The sequence below is a fragment of the Rosa rugosa genome, chromosome 7 (assembly GCF_958449725.1).
Source record: "Rosa rugosa chromosome 7, drRosRugo1.1, whole genome shotgun sequence".
NCBI lineage: Eukaryota > Viridiplantae > Streptophyta > Magnoliopsida > Rosales > Rosaceae > Rosa > Rosa rugosa.
In genome coordinates, this window is record NC_084826.1 from 40,450,485 (window position 1) to 40,470,939 (window position 20,455).

The 20,455-nt window shown below is 37.8% G+C and overlaps 3 protein-coding genes and 1 long non-coding RNA gene across 4 annotated transcripts; 2 read left to right on the plus strand and 2 right to left on the minus strand.

Moving 5' to 3' along the window:
* Positions 1–5,237: 5,237 nt before the first annotated feature.
* On the minus strand, positions 5,238–8,102 carry LOC133723729 (uncharacterized). Its single transcript, XR_009853227.1, has 4 exons — positions 7,573–8,102; positions 6,265–6,409; positions 6,095–6,171; positions 5,238–5,660 (listed from the first exon to the last, which is right to left on the minus strand). It is a non-coding gene; the product is annotated as an uncharacterized LOC133723729 (long non-coding RNA).
* A 2,460-nt stretch (positions 8,103–10,562) lies between these two features.
* Positions 10,563–11,884, minus strand: LOC133723305 (probable transcription factor At1g11510). The gene is made up of 2 exons (XM_062150116.1): positions 11,389–11,884; positions 10,563–10,873 (listed from the first exon to the last, which is right to left on the minus strand). Exons 1-2 carry the CDS (start codon positions 11,882–11,884, stop codon positions 10,563–10,565), a joined length of 807 nt encoding a protein of 268 aa, XP_062006100.1.
* Positions 11,885–13,842: 1,958 nt separating this feature from the next.
* On the plus strand, positions 13,843–15,844 carry LOC133722461 (ADP-glucose phosphorylase). Its single transcript, XM_062149349.1, has 3 exons — positions 13,843–14,357; positions 14,449–14,739; positions 15,335–15,844. The coding sequence occupies exons 1-3, from the start codon at positions 13,881–13,883 to the stop codon at positions 15,608–15,610; spliced, it is 1,044 nt and encodes a 347-aa protein (XP_062005333.1). The 5' UTR covers positions 13,843–13,880; the 3' UTR covers positions 15,611–15,844.
* Positions 15,845–18,815: 2,971 nt separating this feature from the next.
* On the plus strand, positions 18,816–20,338 carry LOC133721476 (protein NDH-DEPENDENT CYCLIC ELECTRON FLOW 5). Its single transcript, XM_062148098.1, has 3 exons — positions 18,816–19,375; positions 19,453–19,911; positions 20,047–20,338. The coding sequence occupies exons 1-3, from the start codon at positions 18,893–18,895 to the stop codon at positions 20,239–20,241; spliced, it is 1,137 nt and encodes a 378-aa protein (XP_062004082.1). The 5' UTR covers positions 18,816–18,892; the 3' UTR covers positions 20,242–20,338.
* The last annotated feature ends 117 nt before the right edge of the window (positions 20,339–20,455 follow it).

Here is a 20,455-nt window from a genome sequence, read left to right on the forward strand (position 1 = left end):
CTCTCCTTGATCTCTCCTTGTGTGTGTTTCCTCCACCTTGAAGCACCTTGAATTAAGAACTCCTTCTTGTACTCCTTCTTGTGCTTGTAATCTCCTCCTTGATGTAACAAGTAAAGCCACAAAAATATATGGCCTCTAAGGATCTTCACCAAGTGAATCAAGAGATGAAGAAAGATGAAAGAAAAGAAGAAATTATGCAAGTGTTCTTCTTTCCTTTAATTTCTAAAAAATGGACCAAGAGAGAACACTCTTTCTCTCTCTCTCTCTCTCAAATCTGAAAATAATAGTGTGGAGACACACTTATTCTCTTTGTACATGCTTTCACTTTTATATAATAGGAAATAACTCCAATTACTAAAAGAAAATATTGACTTTCATAAAGCCAATATTTTGGCTGGTCCATACTTGTTATTGGGCACTAAAAATGTGTCTTGGGCTTTCATTTAAATCTCATTTAGTGAAGCCCAAGTCCACACGAAAAGCCCGACAATCGTTTAGGCCCAATAGGTTCGGTTTTACCCGAAAAACCTAATTATGTCCAAATAATAAATCTAATTAATTATTTGGTCATAACCAACTCTTGTTTAATCTTCTTCATATACAATCTCAAGGATCCACTTATATGGTGTGCGATCTCTTAGGTTCTAATTAACAAGGCAGTGAAGTTTATAGAAACCATTCTATTTTGTTTACGAATCAAAAACTCCATTTTTGATTCTCCCTTGTTATTAGGATTATAAATGTTTATTAATCCTCGGGGACTTCACAAGTCATGAGTGACGTCTTGCAACATATCATGACTACCCTAGTTAATGTAGAATGACAAAGAACCTATTCAATTGGAATTACAATACAATACGGTCCTTCTCTAACACTATGTTCTAAATCACATCATCGGGGTATGGAATTGATATGTCAATCCCCTAATGTGATTTTCATTCTTATGTGATTCTTAGAATGTGATTAAAAACTCCTTTTTAATCTCATTCAATGCTTTGGCCAAAGACTCATTGAATCACATCTTTGAACATACACCTTATTTACTTAAGGATAGAGATTCCTTATTGTACACTCACATGTCTCCATGACCGAATTGATTATACCAATGAATGCATCTATTATATCCATTAAGGGACACAATATTATTGCATCATCAAGAGATAATCCATTCACTCATAAGACAACTATGGTGTCTCAGGTCAAAGGACTAATTTGTATTATTGCAATTTAGAGTTCAAGTTTGACATGTAAGTAAGACTCCATACAAGAACTCTAATGATCGCGTTTAGTGTACTCTTTAAGTTAAGAGCACCCACATACTTGTATTAGTGTCTCTACACAAATGACAAGAGACATATCATCCTCCATATTGAGCATACATAGTATGTGCTAGTCTTTCCGGATTATCAATGTCCAAGTGATAATCCTATGACTATGAACCTTTTAGGATAAGAGTGTGAAAGAGTAAAGGTCTCACACATCTAACTCTTTAGATTACTTTCTCTTTAACTCATATTCCTTGGACCTTGTTCAATCAAATATAAATATAAGCAATGAACAATAAACTTGCCCTTTTGATTAATAATAATTACAATAATAATTACATCAAAATGATTGTTTTAGGACACAATTCCTTCAACGTTGTCTTGGGATTTTCTATTGCATGTTCTACATGCCTTTGGTTTTCATCCAACATTCGTTCAGTGGGTGCATGCTTTATTGTTGTCTGCAAAGCTTTCTCTCTTAATTAATGGAAGACCTGTGGGTTATTTTTCTTGTGGAAGAGGGGTTCGTCAAGGAGATCCTCTTTCTCCCTTGCTTTTTTGCTTGGCAGAAGAGGTCCTCAGTCGAGGTATATCAAGGCTTATTTCTTCAGGTGGGTTACAGCGCATTAGTTCTCCTCGAGGTACTCTAGCTCCATCTCATGTATTGTTTGCCGATGATGTAATTGTTTTTTTGCCGGGGTGATCAAAGAAATTTAGCAAAAATTATGAAGTTTTTTTCTGAGTATGGGGATTCTTCTGGGCAAATAATCAACAAAGAAAAGTCACAAGTCTTTATTGGTAAGCATTTTCATCGACGCCGGCACTCTATTTCCAGCTTCTTAGGTATTCCTTTGGGCTCTGCTCCATTCATATACTTGGGTGCCCCTATTTTTCATGGCAAGCCTCGCGTATCATATTTTCAGCCGATTGTGGATAAAATAAGGCTACGATTGTCAAGTTGGATGGGTTCTTTTTTGTCAATGACCGGGAGACTCCAACTTATTAAATCTGTCATTTACAGCATGTTTGTTTACACTTTTCAAGTGTATGAATGGCCTGTGTCTTTACTTAGACGAGTTGAGGTGTGGTGTCGTAATTTTCTTTGGTCAGGTTCTATTGATCGGCGGGGGATTCCTCTAGTGGCATGGCGGTCATGCTGTACTCCAGTTGATGAGGGTGGTTTAGGGCTTAAGCAACTTGTGCTCTTGAATCGTTCCTTATTATTAAAGCGCTGCTGGGAGGTTTTTTCTTCTCAATCTGAAGGTTGTTCATTCATTCGGAACCGGTTTATTCGGCGTCGTTCTTATGCTTCTTCTTCTATCTGGCCTGGGATTCGGCAATTTTGGGTTGTTGTTCAAGATAATGCTCGATGGTTAATTGGTTCAGGGGATAAGATTTCTTTTTGGAGGGATAATTTCTTGGGCAGACCCATTAGTGATTTCTTCGGTGTCCGTGTTGCATTACAGGACGATCTTCCAGACATGGTTTCGAGTTTTATTAGTAATGGTTCATGGGATTTGCCTCAGCTTCTACACTTCTATTTTCCATCCTTGTGTGATTGGATTAGTCAAGTTCCAATTGCCGCAGATCCTTCAGCAGAAGACAAACTTATTTGGACTGCTTCCTCTTCTGGTGAGTTAACTGCAAAGCATGCTTACATATTTTTGCGGCAACTTTCTCCTTCAGTAGCATGGGGCAAATCATTATGGTCTAAATTTATCTTGCCTCGAATGTCTCTACTAGCTTGGAAGGTTTTAAGAGGTAGAGTGATTTCTGATGATTTTTTACAACGAAGGGGAGTAGCTTTGGTCTCTCGTTGTGATCTTTGTGGTATCGATTCTGAATCTCTTGATCACATTTTTCTTAATTGCTCTTTTACGGCTGCCATATGGAGTCATTTTACTTCTCTCTTTGAGTTGGGTGGAGTTCCTCCCTCAATTTTGGAGGGTTTACAAGTGGGTATGGCTGTAGGACGAAGTGGACAGCTCAAAGACTTATGGTTGATTTGTTTCACTTCAATATTGTGGTTTGTATGGAATGCTAGAAACAAAATGAGACATGATCGAGGGGAAGGTGTTTTCAGTTGGTACTATTTGTAGGCTTGTCTCTTGTCATATTCAAGCAGCTAGTCGTTTGGCAACAGGTACCATGCACAATTCCATCCAAGATCTACGCATTTTGAAAGCCTTTGGGGCCCATTGCAGATTGCGTCGTGCCCCTAGAGTGATAGAGGTGAATTGGCATCCCCCATTGATTGGTTGGGTTAAGATTAATTCTTATGGAGCTTGGAAACATGATGAGGGGGTTGGAGGTTATGGGGCTGTGTTTAGGGATCATATGGGACGTTTGCTTGGAGCTTTTGCTTCTAATCTTGAGATTCCTAGTTCCATTGCGGCAGAGGTGATGGCTGTGATTAAGGCAATTGAGCTGGCATGGGTTCGTGATTGGAAGCACATATGGCTAGAAGTGGACTCTTCTCTTATTCTGGATTTTATTAAATCTCCTTTGTTGGTCCCCTGGCAACTTCGTATTAGCTGGCTCAATTGCTTGTACAAGATTTCTCAAATGACTTTTCGTGTATCACATATTTTTCGTGAAGGTAATAAGGTAGCTGATGCTTTGGCGAATTATGGTACGACTGCTCCTAATATGGTGTGGTGGGATGCTCCACCATCTTTTCTTTTATCGCATTGTCAGAGTGACCAATTGGGTTTTCCCCAATTTCGGTTACGATAGCTTATTTCTTTTCGTTGCTTTTGTAGGGAGGTTTGGTTTGGTCCCCCTCCTATGTTCATTCTTTTCTTCTTACTCTTTTATTAAATTCAAGTAAGGGGCATGCCTCTTATTTGCTTCAGCTAAAAAAATAAAAAAAAAAATAAATAAATAAATAAAGTAACACAAGCAGAAGCAACTACAAAATACAGTAGACATGGCAGCCAAAAGAAACTACGGTCATATTTCTGTATCTAAAAGCTTGGGGGATTAAACCGACTTCTCCACAAATCCTTTCAATGTGCTCTCACTATGCCAAAAAATGCTTCAGACGACAGACCATATCTGTCGTCTGATGAAGTAAAAATCTGTTGTCTAAGTGGCTGCCGTCTCTAAGCCATTCAGACGACAGATATTCTCCGTCGTTTATAAGCTACTCAGACGACAGATTCAGTTTAAGTTCTGTCGTCTGAAGTACCTAATATTGAAGAATCGGAGTCTATCTGTCGTCTGAAACACCATACCACTACATATTAATGTTGTTGGAAATTCACTTCATCAACGGATTCAAAAAATAATTGTCGATGTAGTTAATGTAAGATGACGGAGTTTTTGATGTTTCTGTCGTTTGATTGAACCAATATTAAGCTTAGTTGATGCTTCTGTCGTCTGATTTGAAGAACAATGACAGTTATATGTTGACTGATTTCGTACGCAACAACATTTATACCATGAGTTATGTTGTTTGAGATTTGTTTGGACCACAGATAATTTTGATTCTTGTGGTTAGATTTGGTTTCCAACTACAGTTTTAGTTGTTTTATGTTGTTTGAATGTCACTTAGAGTATAGTCTTACTCAAATTTCTGTTGTCTGAAGTAGTATTCAATCTCATTTTTCTGTTGTTTGTTTGCACTTTCAACCATTGTTTTAGTTATGTTCTGTTGTTTGAAGTTGGTAGAAACAACATATCAACACCTACTTCTGTTGTCTGAGAGCTATTTGACCTCTACTTTTCTGTTGTTTGAACGTGATAGAAACAACATATCAACACCTACTTCTGTTGTCTGAGAGCTATTTGAACTTTACTTTTCTGTTGTTTGAACTTGATAGAAACAACATATGATCATTTGTTTCTGTTGTTTCTATTTTCTTGATACAACATAAACCTGCATATATCTATTACCTTTCAACCATTTCAACATCAGTCATTTACAATCATCAAAACCATAAAATTGGACTAAAATCTGCATTGAAAATGATGGCTACGTTTCATTAATTGCATCAACATCATCCAAAATACAATCCATAGTTCCAACTCTAAACCTAGCCAACATCATCCAAAATACAATACAAGTAATCTACAATACACCAAAAGTCCATCTCATTAAAGGGGAATAAAGATCCAAAATGCCGTACTCTATTGTTTTGACCAATTCTTCAAAGTTGTTGTTACACTAAGTAGGCTTCAAATATATATAACTAATTTGATTCATACCAGAAGTAAAGAAATCTGCATATACATATGTTGTGCCTCATGGAGCTCCATTCCATGGAAGAAGACGTGTGCAGATTGTGATTCTTGTTCTTCCTTCTTCCTTTTCCTCCTCACATCACCGTGCCATTGCTTTAGAATGCCAACCATGTTATCTTCTAGTATCTTACCCTTGAACTGTGAACCCATCTGTGTGTACATATAAACAAGTCACATATCAACCAAACTAGAAAGATTACCCGCATGTTGCTATGGTGTTGACTATTATGAATGAAATGGAGAAAGAAGTGCTGATTGAAGTGAAGGAGATGTTTCTATGAATCACAAAGTTCTATTCATATTTACACAAAGTGATTTGATTACTTTATGCAACATATTGAAAGATCAAAAGCAGAGAGAAATCATGACAGCTAATTGTTTTAATCCAATTAGTTCTCAGGGCTTAAATATCTATATGAAAACCAATATTTAGTACAGAAATTTACTTCAAAATGTAGTCAGTCTGGAGGTTTTTCTTTTGTCCTTCAATTGAGATTGTCTGCCAGCATTATATATGTTAATGTCTATATGTTTGACAGAAATATAAATTTATCAAAGGCAAAACTATTCAATTTTATGGTTACCTTCATTTTAGTGTCAATATTTGGATCAGCAGCAATTCCTTCTTTCTTTTCTCTCCTGCTGACCTGTAGCATTATATCTGCATGAGCAAATCAACCTCTGACTTCACATCTCGATGATGGAAATAAAGAACTAACCCAAAAAAAAATATCAAAAGAGATGAGGAATGTACCAGCTCTGCTTCCAAGACATTAACAGCAGGCTGAAAATTTGATTATTTCTGTTACAGTCATCTCAGGTATGTGAAGGTTGTGTTGGTTTACAATCATTTGAGAAAGATGGCTGCCATGAAGCTTACGAAAGGATATTTAGTAAACCTGCGCAGCAAGAACATGTCAAGTTATGCGCTTCCAATTCAAGAAATAGTTTAACGTAAGTAAATCTGAGAACAACTATCATTGCAAAAGTTTCCAAAAGACATTGATGGAACCCAGACCAAGAAAATATGTATACTTAATACTACAAACAGAAGAAATAGCTGAAATTTATCGTGACAATAAATGATCATATACATCAAAGTGTACTAATTTTTTGAAGAGGTCACAACAATGCCCCACTCAGTATCTTTTCTTGGTCACTCGGTATGTTTTTCAACAGTCCCACATGTGAAATCAACAAACAGAAAATGCAAACTTCAGGTACTTTCTCCTATGGACTAGTCATTCCACTTACACCAAACACCACAACGAGATAATATACATCCCAGATCCAACTCAGCCTGTCTTCCCCACAACCATTGTGTGCAGTGTACACACACTATAAACCCTAAACCATTCTGATAACAAAGGATTTCTTTACAGACCATCAGAGAATTGATAATATTTAGAAGAATTGAAAGTATCTTAATGATCTTCAAACACTGTACTTTCTCAGTCTGAAGATCAGCTAATGACAAGGCAAAGCTATAATCCATCATTAAAAAAAAAAAAATAGCAAAGGTTTTCTCTTCTAAGGACCATTTCAAAGTTAAAAGGATTCAATCTCATTATTCAACATTTAAGCTATAGGAACTGTCGAGTTAATAACTAAACAAAACAAAAAAAAGAATTCCTTAATATTTCGTTTTGGCTTGGGGAGAGGAGATTCTGGGGAAAAACCAATGTATTGCAGCGAAGTCCTCAAACATTGAAGTTCCTATATGCTATCATCTTAAACAGTACCAGAAATTCTCATATCTTTTATACACAAATTTGTTTCTATCATTTTCATTCAACTTTAAAAATGTAAGTAATTCAATATTGGCTGATCTTAGTAGTTTCTGTCAGATATGCAGAAAGTTTCATGTTTCAACCTTAAGCTATGTCACGTTTACATTGATCATATAGCATGACTCATAAAAGGAGCAAGTAACATGAACTTGTGAAATTTCACAATCAGAGCTACATAAGAAGAGAGTTCTCATAAAAGGATTCAGAACCTTATATTGAGATATTGAACTTTAAAGCATATATACTACAAAAAGAAAAGAATGCCTACAAACCTGGCCCTGTAAATCGACCAGGAAACTTGTTGGGCTGGCCAGGTGGCTGGCAGAAAAATTGCCCATCCTCTTCATTGTTTCTAAAAGTTGCTTTGCGCTTCTTTAAAGTTGGCTCCAAACTCCGATCTTCACCCTCTGAATTCCACATGCTTGAAGTGGACTCAGAGGGATCATAAGCAGTCTTAGTAGGAAAGAAACAGAACTCCTTACTTATAGATGGTGAATAATCATTGAACTTTCCACCCTCTTGAGAATTACTCGAACCAATATCTTCCGTTTCACTGGCGAAGCTTCTATCAGTACATAAATGTGAGACAGGACCCAACCTCAAAGATAAATATCTATATGAAAACCAATATTTAGTACAGAAATTTACTTCAAAATGTAGTCAGTCTGGAGGTTTTTCTTTTGTCCTTCAACTGAGATTGTCTGCCAGCATTATATAAATTGAACAGTAAGCACACCAAAGCAAAATCTAAACTTGATCAAAATCACTAATTTCCCAAAATTGAACAAATTTCAAACTCATTTACATAAAACTTCAACTCAGCTCGCTATCAAACCTAAACTTCATATAAAATCCAACAAAAAAAAAAATCAAACCACAACAGATTAATTGACGAGACGACGATTTAAACAAACCTAACCACAACAGATTAATTCCACTAATCAACAAATCCACCTCAACAAATATCTCAAAATTCGATAACCTGGATTGTTCAAAAAAAAAAAAAAAAAGAGAACTTAGTGTTGATAAAGGAATGTATTGGGTGAAGCTAGCTCGATAGAAATTCTATACCTTTGGCTTGTACATGACAGGTTAGTTCGAGACCCATATCTATCCTCCAGCTACAAGAGGATTCAAAGAAGCAATTACTCTTCAAGCCGAGAGTATCCATGAAATGAAAATAAACAATGTAATCCCTAACCGGGCCAAGGCTCAAGGAATTGCTTTCCTCGGCGTCTCCGTCACACGATTTCGTGGGTTCCGCCGCCTTCATCACCTCCTCAAACACCTCCACCAGCTCCTTCTCCATCGCCCCCAATTCTTTCAATCTTTCCTCCCTGAAATCCCTAAGTCAAATTCACACCCACGCACAAAACAAAACTTTGAATCACTTAATTGAAGGGAGACACTGGAACCTAACAGAGAGAGATCGACGTTGTTAAAATCAACGAGAGAGGAAAGAGACACTGTCATTCTTTCTCCAATAAATTTTCCAGATTTTCTGTTTGGGAGGGAGCAATAATGAAAAAGCAATCGACAGATCAAGAAAGAGAGAGAATTACCCATCCGTGGGGAGCGGATTTATTTTGCTCAGAGCTAAAGAATCTGAGCTCCAATTTGGTTTCGACGAGGAAGAGATGGCAGACGAGAGAGAGAGAGAGAGGGACGGAGTCAGTGTGAGAACTGAGAAGAATACCATTACCTTCAGGGGGACGAAGTCAGGAGACGGGTTTTCTAGTTGCAGGTTGCTGGGCAAGGAGCTCGGCAGTGGGGGCTGGGTGGGGCTTGAAAGACCGGAGAGGCAGAGATGCCTCACGCCGAGACGGGTTGGAAGTTCCAAGGAGAGAGAGAAGCTGGATCGGGAGTGTGGAGTTCCGCGGAGCTCCGGCGTCAGAGCCGGAGAAGGAGGATGGGAGCGGAGGCGGAGGATGAGGGTGATGAAGAGGAGGTCGGCTGTCGTGTGGTTAGGGTTGAGAAAGAAACTTTATGTTTTTTTGACCAAGTGTTGAGAAAACTCGGGTATAGGCTAGGCATCTGCTGTTTTTTTTTTTTTTTTTTTTTTTTTTTTTTTTTTTGCAAATAGTTCACATTAAGTTTTAGTACGTTCAACCAAAAAAAAAAATTTGTCCTGATAAATTTTTCCCTTTACTCAGACAACAGAATCTGTTGTCTGAATTCTCTAAATTATAACAAACTTGAAAAAGTTGAATTGGTGTTGATTTTGATACCATTTAGACGACATAAATAGTTAAATCTGTTGTCTGAAGACGTTCAAAAAAATCAGACCACAGAAAAAACGTCTTCTGTCGTCTGAGGGGTATGGTATGAAGCATTTTTTGACATAGTGTCTCGCTGCAAGTATGTTAAGGAAACATACTAGTCATAGAAAACAAAGTGAAGCTTTAGAAAAGAATGGAAATTAAGTGAGGAATTCTCCATGTTGAAATTTATAAACAAGTCCAAACTTAATAAAATTTGCAATACTGTTAAAGTCTAAGAGGGGAAATGGTCACAGAGGACAAGCAACCTTGAGAGAATTGGCACCAGAAGTATCCTAACCAAGCAATAAACACAATAGTAATGCAGTGAGATCAGACACTCACTTCTAATAATTTCAAACAAATCACTGTAATCGAAGGCACCCAAATCAACTGGAATTAGAATGATCTCTATCAATTTTCATCATAATTGAATTCAAAGGGAAAGAGAAGCGGGCTTGCTTGACGGAGATGGGGTCAGGAGCCTCGGCGATGTCTTTGGCTGACTAAACATTAGCCTGTTAGCCTGTCACTCCAATACAACTTGGTTAATGTTTTTGGCCTGTTTTAGACTTTTGGTGCAGAATTTGGAAAATTCTACTTGTTGATGGGTTTCAACTTTCAACATCAACATCTTTTCTTATTCTCAAAAAAAAAAAAAAAAAACTTTCAACATCTTCAGTCTTTAACATTTTTTTATTTATTTTGAACTCTTGAAGTCTTTTAGTCCCATATATCATGTTTGGGTGTTTTTTTTTATACGCATCATGTTTGGTTGTTTTGAATCAGAAGAAGGAATTGTATAACAGACCTCTAATGGGGAGAGTTACAATCGAAGTTAAGCACATCCAGAATACATTTGAAAGGCTAGTACATCTGTTAATAAATGATAACATAATCAGCTAATTACTTTGCAAACTAACCAACTTAAAACCAAAAAATAAAGTAAACGACAAAAAAATCACTCAAAGAAAGACATAACTAGTTTTGCAAATGGGTGTGATCTAGCATTTGTTGTAGGCATCGAGTTTATATTGTTGCAACTCTAGTGCAAACTCGGCTATGGCCAACTTATGTCGAGCTTTATTATATGCGACTTTCCTCCACTTGTCCAGCAATTCAGAACGCTTGTTTTCTTCTTCTTCATTAATCTTAAGTGACCGGCGCAATAAATATTCATCAAACGCCTTAATAATAACATCATCATTTACATGCACCATGTCCTCCGTATCACTAGTGGTTTTCGATTTATCATCACCAACAGCATCAGCATTAATCGATTTTTTCTCGTGTTCACCTCTTTTAAGATCAGGTTCTACATATAAATGTAGTAACATTAGTATTATTATTATCATTATTTTTAGGAAAAAATACAGTTTTAATTACTCAACTTTCGCTTGATCTACACTTTGGTCACTTATGTTTATAAAATCTCACTTTAGTCACTCAACTTTAATTTCGACTATCACTTTTGTCCGCCGGTGAATTTTTCCAATAAAAAAAGTCACATAACGCCTCATATGTCATTTTTTAAGGGTTATTTTAAGATGTTGAAGAGATATGAGACCTTTGGTTTGAATATAGATTGAAATTTTCTGAAATTATAGGACGAAAATAACTCTTAAAAAATGGCATGTGAGGCGTCATATGACTTTTTTTATCAGAAAAATCCACCGGCGGACTAAAGTGATAGTCGGAGTTAAAGTTGAGTGACTAAAGTGAGATTTTATAAACATGAGTGACCAAAGTGTCAATCAAGCGAAAGTTAAATGACTAAAACTGTATTTTTTTCTTATTTTTAATTAATAGTATGAGAATTAAAAGTAGTACGAGTAGCAGAAATATTACCCCAAATTTTCTTTGATAAGTTGTATAACCTCTTCTCATGGGGACTTGCAAATTTGCCGGCCTTCCACTTTTGACATTTCTCCTTCAATCGCCTGACTTTATCCTTTATTTGCGTTTTTGACTTGTTGGGGAGTGACTTGGTGATTTCAATATTGAAATTTCCTGATTTATGTGAAATTAAACCTTTTAAAAGGGTAATTTCCTCCTCCTCCTCCCATACTCGCACTCGCACGGAAGACTTCATCTTCTGGTTTGCTTTGGTACTGCTAGACTTGAATTTTCTTTCAGAACAATCAGCACTTTCCGATTCAGTATCGGATTCACACTGGTACTCCATGTCGGAGCCCACTAAGGAAGGAGAATTGTTGTCTTGCTCATCTTCCTTCGTATCAATATCGTCGTCGTCATCACTGTCTGAGTGACAAAACTGTAATGCAGTTGGTGGAGAGGAATAACGATATTGTTGCGAGGTTGCCATAGATAATTGATATTGGCTAGAGAAGGGTTTTGTTTTCTCTCCTCATATGAGATTCGTTATATATGGTAGACGATTTGTGAATCTCTTTTGATTTAGTGCTGATCTCGGTCATAACCTCTCATAAGGGATAAAAGATTAGGTGAAATCCCTTTCTATATTTGTTGGATGACTTTTTAATGAATTTGGCCACACATACATAGGCAATACAGATTCTCAATTATATGTAATCTGAAACTCTCTTTAATTTATTGATTTGATTTTGGGGGAGAGATTAGTGGAGGAAAGGAAATCAATTTCTTAGAAAAGCTCATGGCATGGGAAAGGAAAATAAATTTCCCACTAGCTTTCCTTTTTTTTTTTTTTGAGGTGAAAAGGTCAATCTCATTCAGCATTTCAGCAAGCAGTACAATAATGACTTGCCCAGAGGGCCGTCACTAGAAGCCATTACATAGAGCACACAACACTAACACACCCCTCACACGAGCATACTACTTAGCACACCCCTAGCACACTCACCTTTTTTGATTAAGCGCATAAACAAAAAACAAAGTAACCCCGAAATCAATAAAACTACCTACGAGGCCACTTGTTTCCTGTCGATTTTCCCCACTCAAAAAAATAAAACAAAAAGCCCATCATCCTCTCGTAAAAAAGGATGAGAGCCCAGACTTAAAATAAAAAATACAAACTTAAATATTATATGAGCCCACACTAAGACCAAAGTCCACAAAGCCCAAATAGACCAAACCCTAGCTTGGGCAGCCTCCACCTCAGTCCAACCACCGCTGCCGCCGTCAAGGACCAAACCCTGCACTAGATAGCGACCAACCTTGTCCCGGCTAGCAGCATCCCTGTCAGCGCCTCCGTAGGGAGAATTCCACGATCGGTGCACTGATTCATCACTGCTACCGTCCAATAGAGAAGCACGAACCGGATCCCTCCAATCCCCGTCACCAATCGCAGCTTGCCAACCATCGCCAGACGCCTTCGACCAATGTGGCCCAAGCGTCAAAACTTCTCCGGTCCTCTCAACCAGAGGATCACTGATCTGAAAATCCAACTCCAAACCGGGTTCCCGAACTCCAGCCCCTCTCACAGCCAAAAGCAAAAGACCACAGTTTATGAACACGAGGAAACGTCGAGCAAGCCCGCTGTCAACCTCGAGGAAAAGACGAGAGAGAGGTGAAAAACCTTGCTCAATCGCAGGTGCAAGACCGCCGCCGCCAAGAAAACCCTCTAGCGAGGGTTAGAGAAGAAAACATCTTTTTTGACATGTAAAGTAACATCATCATTGTAACACCTATCGCATTGTTTCTTTCACAACTAAATGTTGGCATCTCTAACGAACCAATATATTAGCAAAGATGGAACGGTACTACTTAATTGGGATTAGAAAGAGACAGTACTCAATACCCATATATACTCATAATCATTAGAGATAAAAGTAGCTAGGGAGCTGGGCATTGCAGCATTAGCTTTCCTTTCCACTGTTTGGAGATATTGGGAAAGCAACGGGAAAATATATGTTTATTTTCATTCTAATGTTTGGTTTGTGTAAGGAAATGAAACTAAATTATACTAATATTTCATTTATATCCTCATATGTTAAAACACAAATCATAAACTTTCTAAATAAAATTATCAATAACAATTTTCAACAAGGATATAAATATATTTTTATCATGTAATTAATGTTTTTTTTTTTTTTTGATCGGGTTAGTTGTTAGTAACTCACACACCCATGCAGTGGTATCATGTAATTAATGTTGGAAAAATGAATCATTTAGATGATTAGAAGATTCACTTTCCTCCATATGGAAAATTGTTCATTTCCTTATATACACCAAATATAAAAAAATATAATCTCAAGCCCTCAATCCTGTGAACCAAACGATACCTAAATTCCTAATTGATAAAAGAATAGGAAGATATCGAAAAAGACTCCTCTCGAGGGCCATAGGGTTTAATATTAGTGATCGATGAGGAGTAACAGTAAATGGAGAAAGGAAAAATGGGAGAAATAAGGAAGGACTGGGTGACAAACCGGTGGGTGATATTCTCACCGGCCAGAGCCAAGCGACCTTCGGACTTCAAATCCAAATCACCGGCGACGCCAACCCAACAACAATATCAACAATCTTGTCCCTTTTGTCTTGGCAACGAGCACGACTGCGCTCCCGAAATCTTCCGGGTTCCACCCGACGACCCCAAATGGAATCTCCGAGTGATCCAGAACATGTACCCGGCGCTGAGCCGTGCGGATGTCCCCGTCCCTGTCCCTGCCCAGGAGGAGTCCTACTCCTCCTTGGGTCAGGTCATGACTGGGTTCGGGTTCCACGACGTGGTGGTTGAGACCCCGCTTCACTCTGTTCAGCTCTCCGATCTTTCCCCAACTCAGATCGCCCATGTTCTTCGGGCCTATACCACCAGGATCCAACACTTGATCACTAATCATTCCATCAAATACGTCCAGGTTTCGATCTTTACCATTTATTTATGACTAGTAGTATTCACATCTAGTTAGTTAGTTTACTAGATTTCATGATGGTGGTCTCTGTTTCAAGGTGTTCAAAAACCATGGTGCTTCAGCTGGGGCATCAATGAGTCACTCTCACAGTCAGATGATGGCTCTGCCTATTGTTCCTCCTGCTGTTGCTGCTCGACTTGACTCTATGAAGGACTATTTTAATCGGACTGGCAAATGTAGTATCTGTGAATTCAACTCGAACGATCTTTTGATCCATGCATCGCCCCATTTTATTTCAATTGTACCTTATGCTGCTACATTTCCCTTCGAGATGTGGATCATTCCTCTCACTCACTCTCCTCATTTCCATGAACTTGATGCTGACAAGGTAATTCTTCTTTGATTTTTCATTCTTTTTTTCTTATCACCTGCCATCTGCACAATTCAGCTCAATGCTTATGTAATTTCGAATATTGAAAATGGGTAAGAGACATTGGTTTTTGTTTCCGGTCAGAAATGAAACACAAGTATGAGTTTGCATCCGTGTTAGTTGATAACTCTTTCTTCTTTTTTTTCCTGGTCCGTGCTTGACGATCACTTACTATACAATTGTAAATTGCAATGTGAATAACTTCTCAGGTTGGTTTCTTTTTGCACCAGTTGTCCTAACTAGAAGATGCTTTCTGTATGATGGTATAATAGGGTTTTTATGAAGCTTGAATATATGCGCATAAGGACTTTGTCTTTGAAAAGGAAAACTGAGAGCTAATGCCTTTACGGGGGCCTTGGCCCAAATCAGTTCTCCAGAAATAAAACTGGAATGGTGAAAAATCCTAAACAATGAGCATACAACTTTAAATTGACTTGGCTTAGATCTTTGACATGCATCTGAAACCATATTAACTTTACTCAAAAGTTTTCAGCTGATCTGATGATTTATTTACTTGGACTGCTTTCTTATTACTTACTGTGCAACTTTGCAGGCAGTTGACCTTGGGGGGATCCTGAAGCTCATGCTTCGGAAGATGGCTTTGCAGTTGAATAATCCACCATTTAATTTCATGATTCAGACTTCTCCTCTTCAGGACGGTGCTTCAGAGTTACCTCACTCCCATTGGTTCTTGCAAATAATACCCCAGTTAAGTGTTGCAGCTGGTTTTGAAATTGGAACTGGCTGTTACATAAATCCAGTCTTCCCAGAGGATGCAGCAAAAGTTTTGAGGGAAGTAAATGTTTTACCTTTGGAAGGAGATGACTAAAATAATTCGGTAGCATAGTACGTCTTAAAAAACTAAAAATTAGAAATAAAAATTGTGAAAATATTCCTACTTTGTATAAGAAAACCAATGTGCTCCTATTGTTATCATAAAATCTCCTATGAGTTTTGGTGCTTGAAACACTATTATCTCACCACTCCACATACATGAGTACCTGTTGTGTCCATTGATGTGGATGGATGTAATCTCTATATCTATTTCATTTTTTCATCTCAACTCCTTCCATCACTTGCTTGCATCTTGCCTATCTTTTGCATCTGCTTTACCCCACCATATCTGTTTACATCCCTTCGGCTGCGAATCTATAACAAAGTTATTAAGCATGTGTTGAAACCTTAGTGTGGTTCAAAGAGCTCTACTCATCTCCAATTTTTTAGGAGAAGATTAGTAGTTTTATTACAAATAAAATTTGGGAGCTGTTAGCCTTTACATTTCCATTTGTTCTTTAGGTGTGTGCCTAATTTTCACATTTCAGTCATTTGTTAGCTTAGTAGAGTGTGAGCTGTTGATGAGGAAGAGAGGTTTTTGTCATTTTGTTTCCCCCTGAAATTGGTGTGCAGAAAGAATCATTGTGATGAAACTAGGTTTATAGGGATGAATTTGAAATTTGAGGACTCATATTTCCTTCATGTTATTATCTATTGGAGTTCCCTATTCTTATGAATCCGATAGAAAAGTAGTTAAATTGAAAATAATTAAGTCATTTAATTCCTACGATTCTTATCTAATTTATTGGGACTACATTTTTTATTTTATTTTTGTACATTTTAAATGACAAAATAGTTTTGGATCTTTTAGAAGTTTCTTGCATATGAATATATTTATATCGTTGAATTACATTGCATAATAGTTGGAAAAAGTAAATATCGACAAATTTTAAATTCAGAGTCTATTCTAGAACGACTTGAATATGTTAGAAATACATGTGTATACCTACCTATATATATAAGACCTGTTCTAGAGATGACCTTATTTTAAGAATTTGAGGGTTTTCACTATTTTACACTAGTATGTGACCTAATTAAATGATCTCAACTGTTGATCCTTTAGATTCTTAGGCAAGAATTGTGTATATAAAAAATCAACCAAATTCATTATCATTTGGTCATTTAAAATTGTGGAAACAAATGTGGTTCATTAGATAAAAGTAAAATGTATATTGGGCTAATCAAATGGTTAAACGTTTTTCGATTTGGTTAATTTTTTGTAGGATTCATATGTGTGTATGTAACTAGATGATGAATGGTTTAGATTATTAAACTACAAGTTAAAAATAAAAACATCCTCACTTTTCAAGTTTAAGGAGGTCCTCTCTAGATCCTCTCTCTCTCTCTCTCTCTCTCTCTCTCTCTCTCTCTCTCTCTCTCTCTCTCTCTATATATATATATATATATAAGGACTTCCGTAAACTTGAAATTATATTTTTAATATAAATTACTCATTCTCTAGTTATATATATACATATGAATCCTACAAAAAAATAGCTATATCGAAAAACGTTTAACCATTTGATTAGTATCATGTCCGTTATAAGAAAAATTCATGTAAGACAAAAGGTGCTTGAAATAAGCCAAAAGCAGAAGGAGTTTAAACCCTAAACCAAAAGCTGATAAGTCTAGTTTGAAGATCAAAGGAAGGAAGAAGATTCTAAGATCAAAGGTGAAGGAAGCTTTGCCTTCTCCTCCCTCAACTCAAGTGAGAAGTAGGGATGGCAAAAATCCCCAGTGGGGCGGAGCTCCGTTGGATACCCGCCCCTAATGGGGGGAGAATTTGGGGACAAATTGGGATGGGGATCCCCAATCCCCGTTATCTAAGATTGGGGATGGGGCGGGGATGATATTGTGATCTCCATCCCCAACCCGCCCCAATAATATATACATATATTTTATTTATATATATATATATATATATATATATTTATAATATAAATTACAAATATATACATTTACTACTTTACTTTAATGGCTACACTTTTGCTTTAATGGTGTTTTGACTTTTGCAGTCACTGTCTCATTGAATTATAATTTATAAATTTAATTATGTTTTAATTTTATTTGTTGTAGATTTTGATTTTTAAAAAAACAATATGAGAAAAAAATTATTTTATTTATTAAATTCTTATTGGGGATTTGGGGCGGGTTTGGAGGCTTAGTCCCCAGTAGGGATGGGGACGGGGAATCCCCAATATATTTTTATTAGGGATTGGGGCAGGAATGGGGGTGGAGAATGAACCTCGGGGATGGGGATGGTATTGTGATCCTCATCCCCAACCCGCCTCATTGCCATTCCTAGAGAAGAGGTAACAAAGGAAATGGTTGCTTCATTTCAAGTTTTCTTTGTTTTAAATAGGTGTACTATAGAAGAGGTAACAAAGGAGATGATTTGGGCACGGGTATTGCAGCCATTGCTAGACCTTTTCTGCATGCACACTCGGCTATTAATATGGAGGCTGAGGCGTGTAGAGTTGGTCTTCTTCTTGGTATACACCAAGGTTGGACGGAAGTAGAAATTGAAAGTGACTCTGCCCTTCTGATTGCCGCACTCAAGAATGAGGAGAAGAATTTCTCGGAGGTAAGTCGGGTTTTTGATGATTGTAAGGAGTACTTAACTGCTTTTCAATCTGTGGAAATTCGACATATTTACCGTGAAGCAAATTGTGTTGCACATAGGCTTGCACACCTTGCTAGTTTATCTTTTATTGATGATGTGTGGTTAGATGGGACTCCTGTTATTATTCAGGATGTACTCTACGAGGATTATTGTAATAGTTCTATTGTAGCTCGGGGTTCAGGTTTTATGTCCCCCCCCCCCCCCCCCCCGATGCAAAATTTTAATATTAGTTTAATAAATGGAACCGGGCGTGGGGCTGAGCCTCCCAGCTAGGCTGGGTTCCAAACCCCTTTCAAAAAAAAAAATAGGTGTACTATTTGTAGTTTCTCTGAATACGGCTTCTTAAACCCCTTTAAGGGTGGAACATTATTCTACTACCTGCTTATCAGATGAATTTTTTCGACCCAAAAAATGATAATAATAATAAAACCAAAAAAAATAAAACAGTTTACCACTATGTCCCCCGTTGGGCCTTAGTTTTTATATGTTCAGCTTTGGGCCTTGTTCATTGAAATCTTAAAAGCAAATGTCTTGTAGCAAAAAAATAAATATCTCCCCGGTGTGTACGAGTGTATCATTATCCGGCCGGTTGCATCTTTTATATCATTGATTGGTTTTCAATCAAGTAGAAGAGAAACAAAGTGCGGAAAGCAAATGGCAATGACCACCGTGGCTTCCAGTCCATTTTTGTTATCCAAATCCCGTCCTTGCTCTTGTACTAATTACAACAAGAGGGGATTCCCACTTAGAGTTGCAGCTGTTGCTTCAATCCCATTTCAACAACCCATCAACGTGGACTACCTGGAACAAGAGTTCAGTGGCCGTGGAGTGGTATTCAAAGGCATTGGTGACGATTGCGTTGCCAAGATGAGTCTTGATAATGGCAGCAAAGCCATCTTGATGCTGCCAAGTGGCCTAATCGCGTCCTACAAAGCCTCCATGTGGCATGGTGGCACTGTTGAGTTGCTCCAATCTTCAGTCTCACAAGAAGAAGAAGAAGAAGCCAATACCATCCGAGGAGGGGTGTCTGTGGCTTTGGAATGTCTCAGTCTCGGCCTCGGTCAAGAACAAGTTTCATGGTCTCCAAGTAATTGGGCTCTTCATGACATCACGGGAAATCCTCAGGACTCTATTCAGGTACTTATCTAGTTCCATCATTCATGACGTGTTTGATTTCTTTGAGAAAACACCACTTGATAATGCAATTAATGCAGGTCGAACTGATCAGCACTGATTCCCATGACATGGTTCAAGTCAAGTACATTGTGACTCTCCAAGACGACGTCCTAATCTCACAGCTTATGGTCTCTAATAACTCTGATTCTTCGTCACTCCAACTAAGTGGGTGTATTTTAAGCCATCTGACAGTAAGCTCACCAGACGCTACTTACGCTGTTGGTTTGGAAAGATCAGATTTCTTTGGCAGGTTACCCATTTTGACAGGTTCAGCTATAATTCCTCCAGATTGTGACCAGAAAAGTGAATCTCAATTCAGCCAACTATGGAAACAAATGACATCCAATGGTTGGGGTCCTAAGAATGGCCACCAAACAGAAACTGAACAAGAAGAAGAAATGGAGGAAGGGGAAGAAGATGACAATTATAAGAACTTAAGGGAGCAAATGTGTCGAATATACACCAGTGCGCCTCGAGACTTCACAATCATTGACAGGGTGGGTACTGTACTTTTACAAACTTAAGGAAGCAATTGTCTTGTGTTGGCACAATCACATTCATTTTTCATTTTCCTTATTGCCAAGGTGTCTGTCTTGCGGTTCACACTGTTTTTTTGCCATGGAATGGAACAGGGTAGACGAAACTCAGTGGTGGTTGGAAGAGATGGGTTTGAAGAGCTATACATGTTCAGCCCTGGCTCAAGTCATGAATACTACGGCGAATATGCTTATATCTGCATTGGCCAGTCGGCAGTGCTCAATCCAATAATCTTGGGGCCTAAGGAATCATGGACAGGTGGACAGCGCTTACACAATCCAAATCTCTAACTGTGGTTATGAGAACAAAAACTTTATAGTTATGAGATTGTCAATGAAAAGATGAAGTAGCTCTTGATTATATGGATGCAAAACTTGTTCCAGTGTTGCTATGTTGGCATGCAATGGTTGCTGAAAAATTACCAGAGAAGATTACTACTTCTAAATAAAGCAAATTCTGCAGTCAACCATTTCCAGGTTGCAGTAATATCTTTGCAGACGTCAT